This window comes from Dipodomys merriami, unplaced genomic scaffold (assembly GCF_024711535.1).
Source record: "Dipodomys merriami isolate MVZ:Mamm:240054 unplaced genomic scaffold, mDipMer1.0.p SCAF_158, whole genome shotgun sequence".
NCBI classification, from domain to species: Eukaryota; Metazoa; Chordata; class Mammalia; order Rodentia; family Heteromyidae; genus Dipodomys; species Dipodomys merriami.
This window is the reverse complement of record NW_027202915.1, coordinates 2,499,998-2,513,410: the sequence shown is the minus strand read 5'-3', so window position 1 is coordinate 2,513,410 and position 13,413 is coordinate 2,499,998. Positions and strand designations below refer to the sequence as shown.

At 46.0% G+C, this 13,413-nt stretch overlaps 1 protein-coding gene across 11 annotated transcripts in view; it reads right to left on the bottom strand.

Moving 5' to 3' along the window:
• Window positions 1-1,609: 1,609 nt before the first annotated feature.
• Enah (ENAH actin regulator) overlaps window positions 1,610-13,413 on the bottom strand; it is a 120,450-nt gene continuing 108,646 nt past the window's right edge. For 6 of the 11 annotated variants that reach the window (XM_070023240.1, XM_070023239.1, XM_070023244.1 and 3 more), the window contains 4 exons: window positions 10,851-10,913; window positions 6,764-6,842; window positions 5,310-5,367; window positions 1,610-4,092 (listed from right to left, as the gene is read on the bottom strand). In XM_070023240.1, coding sequence (XP_069879341.1) covers window positions 4,055-4,092; window positions 5,310-5,367; window positions 6,764-6,842; window positions 10,851-10,913 — 238 coding nt within the window. In that variant the 3' untranslated portion in view covers window positions 1,610-4,054. The remainder of the gene's footprint in view (window positions 4,093-5,309; window positions 5,368-6,763; window positions 6,843-10,850; window positions 10,914-13,413) is intronic. The other 5 variants (XM_070023242.1, XM_070023247.1, XM_070023243.1 and 2 more) reach the window with 1 other exon arrangement.

The window sequence follows — 13,413 nt, the reverse complement described above, 5'->3', positions numbered from 1 at the left end:
GCTCAGCGATGGAGCCTTCGCTCACACACGCAGTGTCTGCGTGTGCATCTGTGATAGAGGGGAAAAGCCATTCCTTTCCACCTCCATCTTCACACCAATCCTCTCCAACTCAACAGAAACCATCAGTAAACAGGGCAAATTCTTACAAGGCCCAAAGTCACCACAACCAAGTCATTTTTTTCACCTTTCCAGAAGGACTTATTAAGAAGATGCGTAATTATACTTGTGCAGATTTGCGGTTCACCAATTTTCATCTTCTGACTTGATCACTTTGCTATTCCACTAGTAGTAACCATTCTAAATCAACTGTAAACTTTTTATGGCACATGGCTGACAGCTCAGCTTCTTGGTGGAACGTGTGTTCATTGTGCCTGTCTTTATAAAGATACCAAGAGCCACTGTTCACTTTATCGCTGCCTTCGAAACACCTTACAAACATTAAATGATGGCTTCCAGTGACGTGACCTGGCCCTCCCTTCTCCCCCGCTCTGGGAGGCTCTAACCTTCCCCGTGTGCAGAGCCGAGGGCCACTCCCCCTGGTGTGCGTGCCACATAGGGGTCCCCACCCCGAGTCCACCTTTCTATTTAGAAAAGTGTTACCCAAAAGGCTGAGTTTGGAAGCAAATGCTAGAATAAAACTTTCCTTTGGGAAAGGTGGATCAAAAGCTTCACATACATAATTTTCTTTGTATGATTGTCAGATTTTTGTGCTTGTAACTCATCGAATTTAAAGGGAACAGGTTAATACTACAGCAGTAGCTCACCTCTGCAATCCACAGAAAAGCTGATTCTTCACTGTGGCTCTCTCAAGTGTATACAAACCCAGAAGACAAAGTTGCAGTCAGGCAAATCTCAAAGGCTAAAGTCAGTGGCTCACACCTGCAATCTTCAACTATTCAGGAAAAGCATGTAAGACTCAACCTCCAAAACCATCAGCAAAGTCAGACTGGAGGCATGGCTCAAGTCGTAGAACATCAGCTAAGCAAGCTACTGGAGCACAAGGTCTCAATTCAAATACCAGTGCCAACAAAAGGTTAGCATCTACAGCTTAACTCATTTTCAAACTGGAAGGGATTTTTGTCTAGACAACACTGTGATTCACATACAGAGAAGTGGAATCTGAACGTGTTTAAAAGCATGTTGAATGGCTGCAAATGCTCATGGGGAGGGGGGCAGATCTCAGTGGAGGGGAACAAGAATGATGGAAAAACTCCAACCCCCGCCCCAGAAGAATGTTGTTCTTCTAACAAAGACACTGGGATTCTAACACTGAAAACAAAAGTACTGAGGCTCCTATGTATGAATCAAAATTACTCAGTATCTCCTCTACCTTGCAACTATACTAGGAAAAATTCTATATGGGGTGAAAAAGAGCCGTGGGGGACGGACACTCATTCACCGTCTTGACTGGCACAAAACGCCCAGTCAAGCTGGCTGAGGGAAAGGGACAAATGCCACCTCCCACGAGGCCCCACTGGCTCCATGTCCCCCAGTGGGGTTGACCTGTACAAGCCCCACAAAACAAGGATGGAAGCCAGGTGCTCTGCTGGCGCGGGTCCGTGTGCGTTTTACTGGAGAAATGACAGGCGATTTCCCAAGACCGCCTGGGCAGTGTGTATATACCGCAACTTTATTTCAATTGCACAAATGAAGTTAGCGTGTAAGAAATTTAAATCAAACAGTTATGATAAAAATAGCCAGGAAATGAGAGACCTAGAAAGGCATGAGTTCAACATTCATCTGTGTTCCACCTTCGGTTCTGGCCGACGCGAGCTGAGCCGGTGACAATGGAGGCGGCTTCGGCGCCAGCGCTGGGATTTGCACGTTCAGTTTGTTTTCCAGAGTGGATGCAGGTCAGATCACAGTGTTGAGAGCAGTGCCTTCCTGCAGAGGGGCCCTGAGCTGTCCTGGGGAGGACATCCACACAAGCCACACTGGAGGGAAACCACCACGGGCCCGTGCTTCCCTCCCCACCGGCTGACATCCCCAACAGAGAACCACGGGGGTTCCCAGAAGCAGCCCGCTTTGCATGGCTCCACACTGCTTCTCCAGCTCTACAGACATCATGTTGGGGTTAGACCAAGGCACGGCACGTTAGTGAGTAAGCCAGGTTCTCTGAAGGTTCAGCATGTGTTTTAGTCTTTGATCTTACTTTGGACCACAAGGCTAGGCGATTTAACTAACCCAACAAAATCAAAAAGTCATTTCTGGTCAGATTCGTAGGGGCAATAAACATTTACACTGTCGAGGTATCTGCATGGCCCAAAGCACACCATTAAAGAGAAAACTATTTCTTTTAGACAACAGTAATTTAAAAGCATACTGCATCTTCAAAGCCTTTACTACTACTGCATGTGATGAATAATAGAAAAAAAAAGCTATGTTTGCATTAGAATAGCTCATCCATCACAGTTTAGTCTAAGAAGTACGTTTCTACAGATTTTAACAGTGGAAAACCTTTCTTCCATTCAAGGTCTTTGTGTGGTGCTGGCTGTTAACCAGCGGCAGGCTTTCGGGAAACTGTGCTGAGCTATCAGGAGAATAGATCAAAACGGGCCGTTTCTTCAACATTTTAGCTAAAGGTCGGCTAAAGCTTTCGAAGCAAATATGGCACGTAACAACTCAAGCGTGTACTGATGTGGAGAGCCTGGGGGCTTCCGACTCCCTAAATCTGCCAAAAGCTGTTGAGACAAGAGACAGGACCTCCCTCCCTCGGGCCGTTTCTGTAACCTTAACTGGTGCTGTCACTGTCCCTGGCTGTGCTCACGGTAGCAGTGTAGAAGTTCAGAAGCAGTCTGCACCCAGGCACGGGTGCCTGCACACCGCAGGGCTGCGGGGCCCGGGAGAGCCCAGACAGACCCAACCTCGAGTTCCACAGTAAGGTAGAATCCACGTGAAGCTCACAATCATGCTTCAGACCATTGAAATTACCGCTTAAAATACAAACAGCTGAAGACATGACAAAAAGATTAAGTACTTGGTTGTGTTAACGTATTTACCAATCAAAGTCACAAAATACTTCTCATTATTAGTCATGCAGGCAATTGAGAGAAAAAAAACAATAGTGCAGAAATTAAATAAAAAATTATTCCTTCCCTTCCTCCCTCTATACTCTACAAAATGTCTTCCCCGGGACCAGGTCTGGAGAGGCCTCTACACGAGCATGACATGCTTCACCCTCTGCAATTAAAAAAGCTAACTGCGGTGACTTATTACATTATAAAAATGTCCACATGCAGAAGTCTAAAAAAGATTGAAAAGCTACAGTAAATCTACAATATATTGTTGTACATTTGACCACTGGTTTTATATAGAAGTCATAGATTTGGTAAAGCATTGTAACAATTTAGGAAGGCATCTAAATCTGTAAATTCTTGGCGAATTTATGTTGTTTAAACTACAAAATTGCATGAAGGCTAACTTGGACTTCCTATCACTCTACAATCCCTCACGACGGACCCGGTCATCTTCAGACACTTTCTTGTAAATGTCATCCTTTGAAAACATGTACAATTCCATTTGTTCCTCATCTTAAGATCTAAACCTACACAACGCTGATCTCAATTAGTCATGGAATACCAAAAAAACGATAGGAAGACAAACCTGAGAGAGACATTTGCAATACAAAAGCAGAGCTTGCTCAGTTCCTCAGCACCCGGGGAGGGGAGGGGGCACGGGGAGGGGGGAGAACTTCATGAGCCTTTCTCCTCTTTATTTTAGCAGTGGGTTGTGGGAAGTGTGTGGTTTTATTTCAATGTGAAAATATCTCAATGCATGGCGATCTTGCCTGATGGGTTTACATTTTCTGCATAAATGTTATGGGAAACTCATACATAACTCTCTTTTCATCCTGTAGTAAAGGTCAAAGCAGCAGCAAATGGAGAGGAAAACAGATGATCACCAGAGTCACAACTTAAGAAGGTTTCCGAGGATGCGATTTCCCCTCGACTCTGTTTTCTCTTTCTTCTGATAGCTCGTAACTGAAGGGGTGGTGTTGACAGTTGTTTGTAGGAATTTTTGTTTTTCTCCAGATTCAAGTCTTATCTCTGCTTCTCTATGCAGTATTTGACTTGCTCAGCTCCTGCCTGATTGCTACAAGAGGAAACAAACAGCACTGAAAGTTGATTCTTCTTGTGTGTGTATCCTGGTTCTGGACTTGAACTCAGGGCCTGGACACTGTCTCTTAGCTAGCCACAGTTCCGGTCCCAGCTTTTTGGTGGCTAACTGATGATAAAGAGTCCCATGGACTTTCCTGCCCAGGCTGGCTTAGAACCCAACCCTCAGATCTCAGCCTCCCAAGCAGCTAGGATTACAGGTGTGAGCCACCTGAGCCCATCCTTTTTTTTTTTTTTTGGGGGGGGGGGGGGAGGGGGTCGGACCTGGGGCCTGAACTCTGGGCCTGGGCGCTGTCCCTCAGCTCTTCAGCTCAAGGCTAGCACTCTACCACTTGAGCCACAACGCCACTTCTGGCTTTTTCTGCTTATGTGGTGCTGAGGAATCGAACCCAGGGCCTCATGCATGCAAGGCAAGCGCTCTACCACTGAGCCACCTTCCCAGTCCCTCACCTGAGCCCATTCTTAAGAAACCTTACAGGTCATGTTCAAACTCAGTCCTAAGGAAACAGTCTTTAAATCTTTACTGTAGGAAGTGGCGCTGTGGCTCAAGTGGTAGAGCGCTAGCCTTGCGCTGAAGAGCTGAGGGACAGCGCCCAGGCCCAGAGTTCAGGCCCCTCAACGACAAAAATCAAAACCAAAAATCAAAACCAAACAAAAACTTTACTGTGTATATTTGTTTAACATTATAAAGACAATACTAACATATATGCAGATTTACTTACTTCCTCCTTTGCAATAAAATGAGGCACTGACTCTGGGCTCAAAAATAAGGAAGGGGTCGGGCGCTGGTGGCTCACGCCTGTAATTCTAGCTACTCAGGAGGCTGAGATCTGAGGATCGAAGTTCAAAGCCAGCCCGGGCAGAAAACTCCAGGAGACTCTTATCTCCAATAAGCTCAAGTGGTAGCTCAAGTGGTAGAGTGCTCGCCTTAAGCTGAAGAGCTGAGGGGCAGCGCCCAGGCCCACTACCGGACCCCAAAAAAAGGGGGGAGGGAGGGGCGCCTGCAGGAGCTGGGGAGGACCGTGGGGGGAGGGGCACCTGCAGGAGCTGGGGAGGAGGACTGTGGGGAGGGGGGGATGGGGGGAGGGTGGGGAAGGTTGTGGGGGAGGAGGGTTGTGGGGGGAGGGGCGCCCGTGGGGGAGGAGCCTGGGAGGAGGACCGTGGGGGGAGTTTTAAGTGCTAAGGACCACTTACCATCAATGAGCTCCTCTTTCAGCTTAGTTAGTTCTTTTCTCATCTCGTCTAAAATATCCTAAAATATTAAAGAAACACGTGAAAAAACAAACATACTAAAACTTCTTACTCTTATGTACATTTAAGGAGCGACACAATACCACTTTTTGTTTCAATAACATCAACCTTGGTACGCTTTGTCTGAGTGTTTTCTAACCTAGGCAGACATGCAAGGGGAGGCTCTGGGGGTCACTCAGTAGCCAAGGCGGTGGCTGTACGGCTGTGCGTGGCGCAGCACAGACACGTCAGCATGTCCAAGAAGAGGACCCCACTGGACACCAGCCCTGGCAAACTCCCGACCTGTCTCACGTAAGGCATTTCTCAGGTGCCACCCAAATATCCATACTTCAAACTGCATTCCACAGACCTACCCTCCTCTGCAAGGCCTGGGAAAGGCCATTCTGGGCTCATGCTGCCCAACACAGCAACAGCAGGCCCAGCCCGTGACCTGCTGAGCTCCTAACAGAAGATGGAAAACACACCACACCAGATTCCAAATAGTTACTAGGAAGAAAGCAGGCCAAAGCAACACACTGGCATTTCATAATGATGACTACGTATTGAAATGATTGTTTGGAATGCATTAGGTTAAATGAAGCACTTAACAAACAGGTCGTCTAGTGTAACTAGTAGTTTTTTGTGTTTTTTTTGAACTCAGGGCCTGGGCCCTGTCTCTAAGCATCTCCACTCAAAGCTGATGCTCCACCACTTGAGCTACAGCTCCACTTCTGGCTTTTTTTTGGTGAATTGGAGAGAAGAGTCTCTCAGACTTTCCTGGGCTGGCTGCAAATCCTGATTCTCAGGATTTGTTACGCTGGTTATTTTTATTTTTGAGATAAGGTCTTGCTTGCAACGCTGCTATATGATAGCTGGACCATGACCTGTACAGGCATTCAAAATATGGACAATAACTTTTTCTCTTAAGAAAAGAGAAAATGCACGCATTTGCATTGTGACTTGTCTCAGATAAGACAGCTAAGTGTTCACAAGTCACCGTGAACTATCTGGGACCCAACTCCACTACCCCTGTGTACGATTCTTCCATACTTTGCATTCATTTACTTGCAAATATTCCTTGAAATAAAACTGCTGGGGTAAAAGTTTTTTAATTTGTTTCTGTAAACTGATTCTTAGGAGGAAACATCCAAGTCTACATGATTTTGTTGTTGCTTTTTTTAAGCAACTGCACATGCTGTGCTCACAGCTAAGCTAACAGCCTCCCACTACGCCCCGCACCCCTCCCCCCGCAACCCCCCTCCCCCCCGCACCTCACTGAATGTGCCTCCAGCCAGAATCAAGGCCCCCAGAAGGGGTGACGTGCTGGGGGGCTGCTGTTTAACGTGCACGGAAGTGTTTTTTCACCATCTGGTTGTCCTAAGCACATCCAGGCGCGTCAGGGTCTGGAGAGCACCTACCTGCTTCAGTCTGTCGCAGTCAAGGCTTTCCGTCTGGACCCCGTTGGCACTGGGCTGGGACAAGGGTGTGGACTTAGGTCTGTACAAATGATATTTCCAGGACAGGTAGGTAGGTAACTAGTACTCAGAAGATTTAGTGAGCTCATAAATAGAACCTGAACAACCCAACACCAGATTTTAAATACACTTCTTAAACAAAACCCATAATGTTAAGAAGTTAAAATTTTAAGACTGTTTAGAACAGAAAACTAATATTATAATTTCAGTAATTTATACACAAATTAGGCAAGACAGCAAATGACAGTAATCACACAACAGGTGGACTTGGACCTCCATCAAGAGGCCACTGAAACTTCCAGGGTCTCATCTTCTTCTGAAAACACCCAGAAATCAACAGAAGGAAAGACGAAGACATACTTTATTCTAACATAAATCTGCTTGTGAGTTGTGTGTTTGGTTTGCAGAAAGAAAATATTTCAGTCAACATCATTTCTTTGTATATATTTTACTCCATTGCCAGCGTGAATATAAATAAAAATTTGAAAAAGTGATTATTTAACTAGAAGTATCTATAGTCAGCCAGGCACCGGTGGCTCATGCCTTTAATCCTCCTCAATCTACTAATTAGAATTATTCCTAGTTATGACGCTATCCTTGGCAGAAAAGTCTGCAAGACTCCAGTCCAAAACCACCAGCAAAAGCTGAGTCAGAAGGAAAGCTCAAGTGGTGGAGCACCAGGCAAGGAAGCAAACCGCGCAAGTGTGGAGCTGAGTGCAGACCTCAGGACTGGCTCCATACAAAGCGGCTCTATTTTGTTTTGTTTTAATATGGAACTATCATTGTTTTAAAAATAAATGTTAAAAACAGAGTCTCAAGTATTATTCACTTTCTAAAGTTTAGCTTCAATTAAAAAATTTTACCAAGCTGGGCGTCGGTGGCTCACGTCTGTCATCCTAGCTACTCAGGAGGCTGAGATTTGAGGATTGCGGTTCAAAGCCAGCCCGGGCAGGAAAGGCCGTGAGGCTCTAATCTCCAAAAACAACACCAGAAAACCCGAAGTGGTGCTGTGGCTCAAGTGGTAGAGCCCTGAGCTGAAGAGCTGAGGGACAGCGCCCAGGAGGCCCAGAGTTCAGGCCCCATGACCGGACCCAAAAATAAAAAAATTTACTTGACAACACACACACACACACACACACACACACACACACACACACACACACACACACACACACACACACACACACACACACACACACACACACACACACACACACACACACACACACACACACACACACACACTTACTTTTCTTTCCTTCTTTATGCTGGTCCTGGGGCTTGAACTCAGGGTCTTGGCATTGTCCCTATAGCACTCTACCACTTGAGCCACAGCTCCACTGCCAGCTTTATTTTTGGTGATTTATTGGCAAATAAAGAGGTTAACAACTTTCCTGCCCAGTCTGGATTCGAACTGGGACCCTAAGATGTCAGTCTCCCAAGTAGCTAGGATTATAGATATGCGCCACTGGCACCCAGTGAATTAGGCCTATTTTAAATACAAGTTTTAACATAAAGCAAGGGGCTCTAGTTCTGCTAGTTAGGAAAATTCTCAGCAGAAAACCTGGAATTTTAACAGGGATACCTTTGCGTTCTAGCTAAGCACAATAGAAGGAGACTACTCTTTAAGGTCTACAAGTCAGGGCTGTTTGAAAACATTAGTCAAAGCTCTTATTTTACCACTATTAGAAATGTGAATCAAAACCCAGCAGGCATACTTTTTTGGGGGGAGGGAGAAGGGCAGTCCTAGGGCTTCAACTCAGGGCCTGGGCGCTGTCCCTGAGCTTCTTTTGCTCAAGGCTAGCACTCTACCACTTGAGCCACAGCACCACTCCCAGCCTTTTTCTGTGTATGTGATGTTGAGGAATTGAACCCAGGGCTTCATGCATGCTAGGCAAGCACTCTGCCACCAAGCCACATTCCCAGCCCACATATAGCTTTTGTTAAGTTCTATTTTATAAATCATGTAAGACACAGCACCTCAAAAACCCATACACATTATTCATGAAGCCGTGGAATACTGAACTAATCTGCTTTAGTAGTAAAAGACATCACTGGTTAAAAGTTTATCATGAGGGGGGCTGGGAAGGTGGCTCAGTGGTAGAGCGCTTGCCTTGCATGCCTGAGGCCCTGGGTTCGATTCCCCAGCACCACATAAGCAAAAAGAAAAAAAGCCCAGAAGTGGCGCTATGGCTCAAGTGGTAGAGTGCTAGCCTTGAGCTGAGGAGCTGAGGGACAGCGCCCAGGCCCAGAGTTCAGGCCCCATGACCGGACCCAAAAAACAAAAAAGTTTATCATGAGGGGCTGGGAAAGTGGCTCAGTGGTCGATTGCTTGCCTTGCATGCATGAGGCCCTGGGTTCAATTCCTCAGTACCACATAAGCAGAAAAAAGCCAGAAGTGGCGCTGTGGCTCAAGTAGTAGGGCGCTAGCCTTGAGCTGAAGAGCTGAGGGACAGTGCCCAGCCCAGAGTTCAGGACCCACGACCAATGGGGAAAAAAAAAAAAAAGATTATCACGAAGCAAATCAACTAATTTTACTTCGAGTGTCTGCTTATATGGACAAGGGAATAACCTCCAGAAGCGTTGTCACTCAGTGCCGCCCAGGCACAGGTGCTGAGAGGGTGCCGGTGCTCACAGGACGCCCCTCTTCCTCTGCTGAGACCCACGTGTCCTGGGGTTGGGGTGCAGACACATCACTTTTCATCCACTCTTATCTATCCCTGCTCTCCAGAATGCACAGCTCCAAGGGGCCACATAACTGGGCAGTATACTATAGATGTATTCACATTCACTAAAGAGTGTCATGTAATAATTGTGGAAACATGCAATTTTTACAAAATTATTTCATGCTAACATGCAATCCTCCACCACCACCACCACCACCACCACCACCGTGAGAGTTAACTCAAGGGGAACTTTTCATACTGAAGGAAAGATGTAATCACCACTTTCTTATTTTTTTAAAGGTTTTTTTCAGCAACCTTATCCTGGGGTATGATGTGTGAAAACAGTAAGATCTCATGGTCAAATACTATTTTTCTATGTTCTAACAAATTTTCGTAATCTTTTGTTCAGAACAGTTAATCCACCTCAGAAACACTTTTTCAATATAAGCATTCTGTGGAGATTTATTTAGCTGATAAAATAAACCTGTCAGGTATTTTGTTAATTAATGACATGAAAATAGCTTTAGCACGTAAGAAGTTTTACCAGTCCCGTCACTGAAGGATCACTCCCGGCCTCGGGTATACACTCTGTATACTATTTAATTCATGTTTTCAGTAGGGTTGAAATGTGTTTTACCATCCAGCTACCAAAGTAGCCCAGGAGGGCCTTGAACTCTCCATCTTCCTGCTTCATCCTCCCAGGCCCTGGGATCACAGGTGTCAACAACCACATCTGGCTTTCTCAGGTTTTAATCTATGGGTTTCAACACAACTGGTAACAAAATACCAGTTTATCAGAGGTTTTTGTTACTTTAAGAGTGTTGCCTCTAGACACTTGCTTATAACTGTACTACTACAATGTTTAAGTTCCTATTCTGCCAAGTAATTTCTACAAATAGCTGAGAACTATTTGGAGATTTTTTAAATTGTCAACTTCTTTTAATTAAGCAACAGATGATTCATACCAAGTGTTAACTACTAGAATGCAAGATATTTGACTATAAAGCACCTAGGACACAGAGATCTTTGGTATCCCCAAGAAACGCCCGCAGCAACGGGGCTCCCCATGTCCTGTGGCCTGCAGAACTAGCCTGCGCTCTTCCACTCCACTTTTTACAATCTTGTCTCACGGTACAAAGAAAGCTGAATTTAAAGCTACAAACAGCCTAGACAAACTACTGACCATTCTGTTTTCCATTTACATGGATTGTAATCAACGATTGGTGATAGCATGTAAGTGTTAAAAATAAAGCGAACACTGAAAACCTCAATGCTCCTAACGCCCTCTTGTGGTGATTACCAATCCAGGTAGAAAAAGCTCGGCCTGTCCTGTCTCCAACCACAAGGCCACAGCAGGATGATACCTGTATAATGGCTCATAGGACCTGTTGTCAAAAACAATCTGATTTTTCCTTGGAGAATCCCGTCTACGAAGGGGAAAAACCATTTAAAGGGGTTTACAGCAGAACTTAAAATAGTCATTCTCATGTTACTGTGTTACAGACTTTGTAGTTATAGCAAACAAAGTAAGAATGAAAGGGGCCCATTATTCTTAAATACTGATTTTACGCCGTAAACGAAGAAGCTACATTGAGACTAAGGTGGAGTTCTAGAGGAGGATCCACTCACAGAGCACACCATGGGGAAACCGTTCATGGTCAGTCAGGAAGCAGCTCCTGCTCCAGGTGGGAACAGCAGAACCTGCCTCTCACAGTCTGCTATAGTCATCAGAGACTAAAAACCACTGAAGCCTCAAGTGCACAAACTCACCATCCTTAGGCTCCCCAATGGTGAACAGGAGTAACCTTTTACCGGAAAAACCCAAACACTTTCCAATACTGCATTCTAGCTGGGTCTTAAAATGTCTAGACTCCAACCTTATTATTATTATTTGGTGGGGTTTGTACTTGCGAGTAAGATGTTCTGTCTGTGTGCGGCAGGCCTCCAAACCTCTGTGTTTTTAGTTACTTCTCAGGAAGGGCATCGTGTTTTTGCTGTGCTGGTTTGCTGCAGTTCTCCATCATAGGAGCTACATGCCCAGTTTCATGACTGAAGATGGGGCCCCACCACCTTTTTACCCAAGTTGGCCTAGAACCATGATCCTCCCAATCTCCGCCTCTCAAGTGCACCACCAAGGCCCTTTTCTGTCTGACAGCACTTCACATGTAACGTGGCATCCTGTGCGCAGCAGAGGGCAACCAAACCACCTCCATACAGAGGATCCAAAGCAACGCTACGGCATGATCAAACCACAGAACCACTGGTGTACTTGCCTTCAGAAGGAACAGAGGCAGTGACTTAGAATAAGATCTGCAACATACTTGTTAAGACTTTTTAAGAAACTAAGTCTTATCTGGTTAAATCAATTTCACCTCCAAAGGTCTCTGAGTGGTCAGCACTTCCCGAAGCTCCGCCTACCAGATCTGAAGGTAACTGCTAAGAGTCAGCTCCTCTGTGTGTGAGTCCTTTCAGAACAGCAACCTTCTCAGCACTTCAAATTAAACTTCCTCCTTTGTAGAAGGCTGAACAGAGTATTCTGGAGAATTATTTTTTCCTTTAAGTATGGTCAGGCAAACTAAGGAGCGCCTCCCACGCGCAGCCCAGTGTGGCTGCAGTCTGGCGCCGGGCAGCTCTCTCTGTAACTACCCTAGAGAAGCAGGGCGCCGGGCGGCTCTCTCTGTAACTACCCTACAGAAGCAGGGCGCCGGGCGGCTCTCTCTGTAACTACCCTACAGAAGCAGGGCGCGGGGCGCGACTGCCACAACTCAGCTGCAACAGGCACGTGCACATCAGTGCACGCGGGAGCTCTGCTCCATCGCTTTCCTGTTAGCTACATCAGCCTTGATGGTGCACTACTAAAGAAAACAGGTTCCGGTCACCTTCACTAGGCATCTGAGAATAGAAATACACAATTTTCCTGCCCTATGGAGAAAATGTCCACCCAAAAAAGTTCTCTTTTACAGTCAACTATGACTACCTCTGGGTCGTAAAGAAACTAGCAGCTTTTATGTATTAAATAATACAAAGAAAGCTTGAACAACTGTGTCTCCACCAGGTCTTTGCCAAAGAGGCCAGATCCAATTTTTTTAGTCTAATGCAGAATAAGTACACTTCTATATTAATTTTCTATAATCCAGTCAAGTGTGCTTTACAGAAGGAAAAACTAAGAAAACTATCTTAATTCTCTAAATATATACCTCAAAATTTCCACTGTGAAAACGCTTTTTAGGATCTCTCACCGACAAAAGTTGAACGTGTGATGACAATGTAGTCGTGATGATGATGCGTGCTTAGTACTGGGGCCCTGCATCTGCCTGACCCTGCCTACTCTAAGGTCTGCCAGGACCCCTCCCACCTCCTGGCTAAAGTCTCCACCCAGAATCTGTTACGTAGGTAACTGGCAGACCTGGAAGCCATCACCTTCCCCTCCTGCCACGTCACAGCCTGGGCTGGCTCTGGTCACCCCTCCCATCTGACCTTACGAGTGTCCAGGCCCTGAGGTCACACCCAATCCAGTGTGGCATGGCCACACTCCCCCCCCACCCCCGGGCCACATCTCTTCCTCCCCCTGGCCTAAGCCCGGGGTGGGCCTTCCTTTTTGGCCATCTTTCTCCGCCATGCATGCTGGGTGGGGGGGCGGGGGACAGGGGGCAGCAGTTCGGTAAATAAACTTCTTTTCCCGCCTGACTAGCGCGTGGCTGCTCTCTTCATCACCTACCTAATAAAACCTACCTAACAAGTTTTGTTTCTGGCACCATCTTTCCTAACTTGATTATAGTTAGCAAATGTTTTTCTTTCTGTTGGTCATGGAGGTTGAACTCAGGGTCTAGGCACTGTCTCTGAGCTCTTTTGCTTCAAGCTAGTGCTCTACCACTTTGAGCCATAGCTTCACTCCCATGGTTAGCAATTTCAACTGACATAGAACAC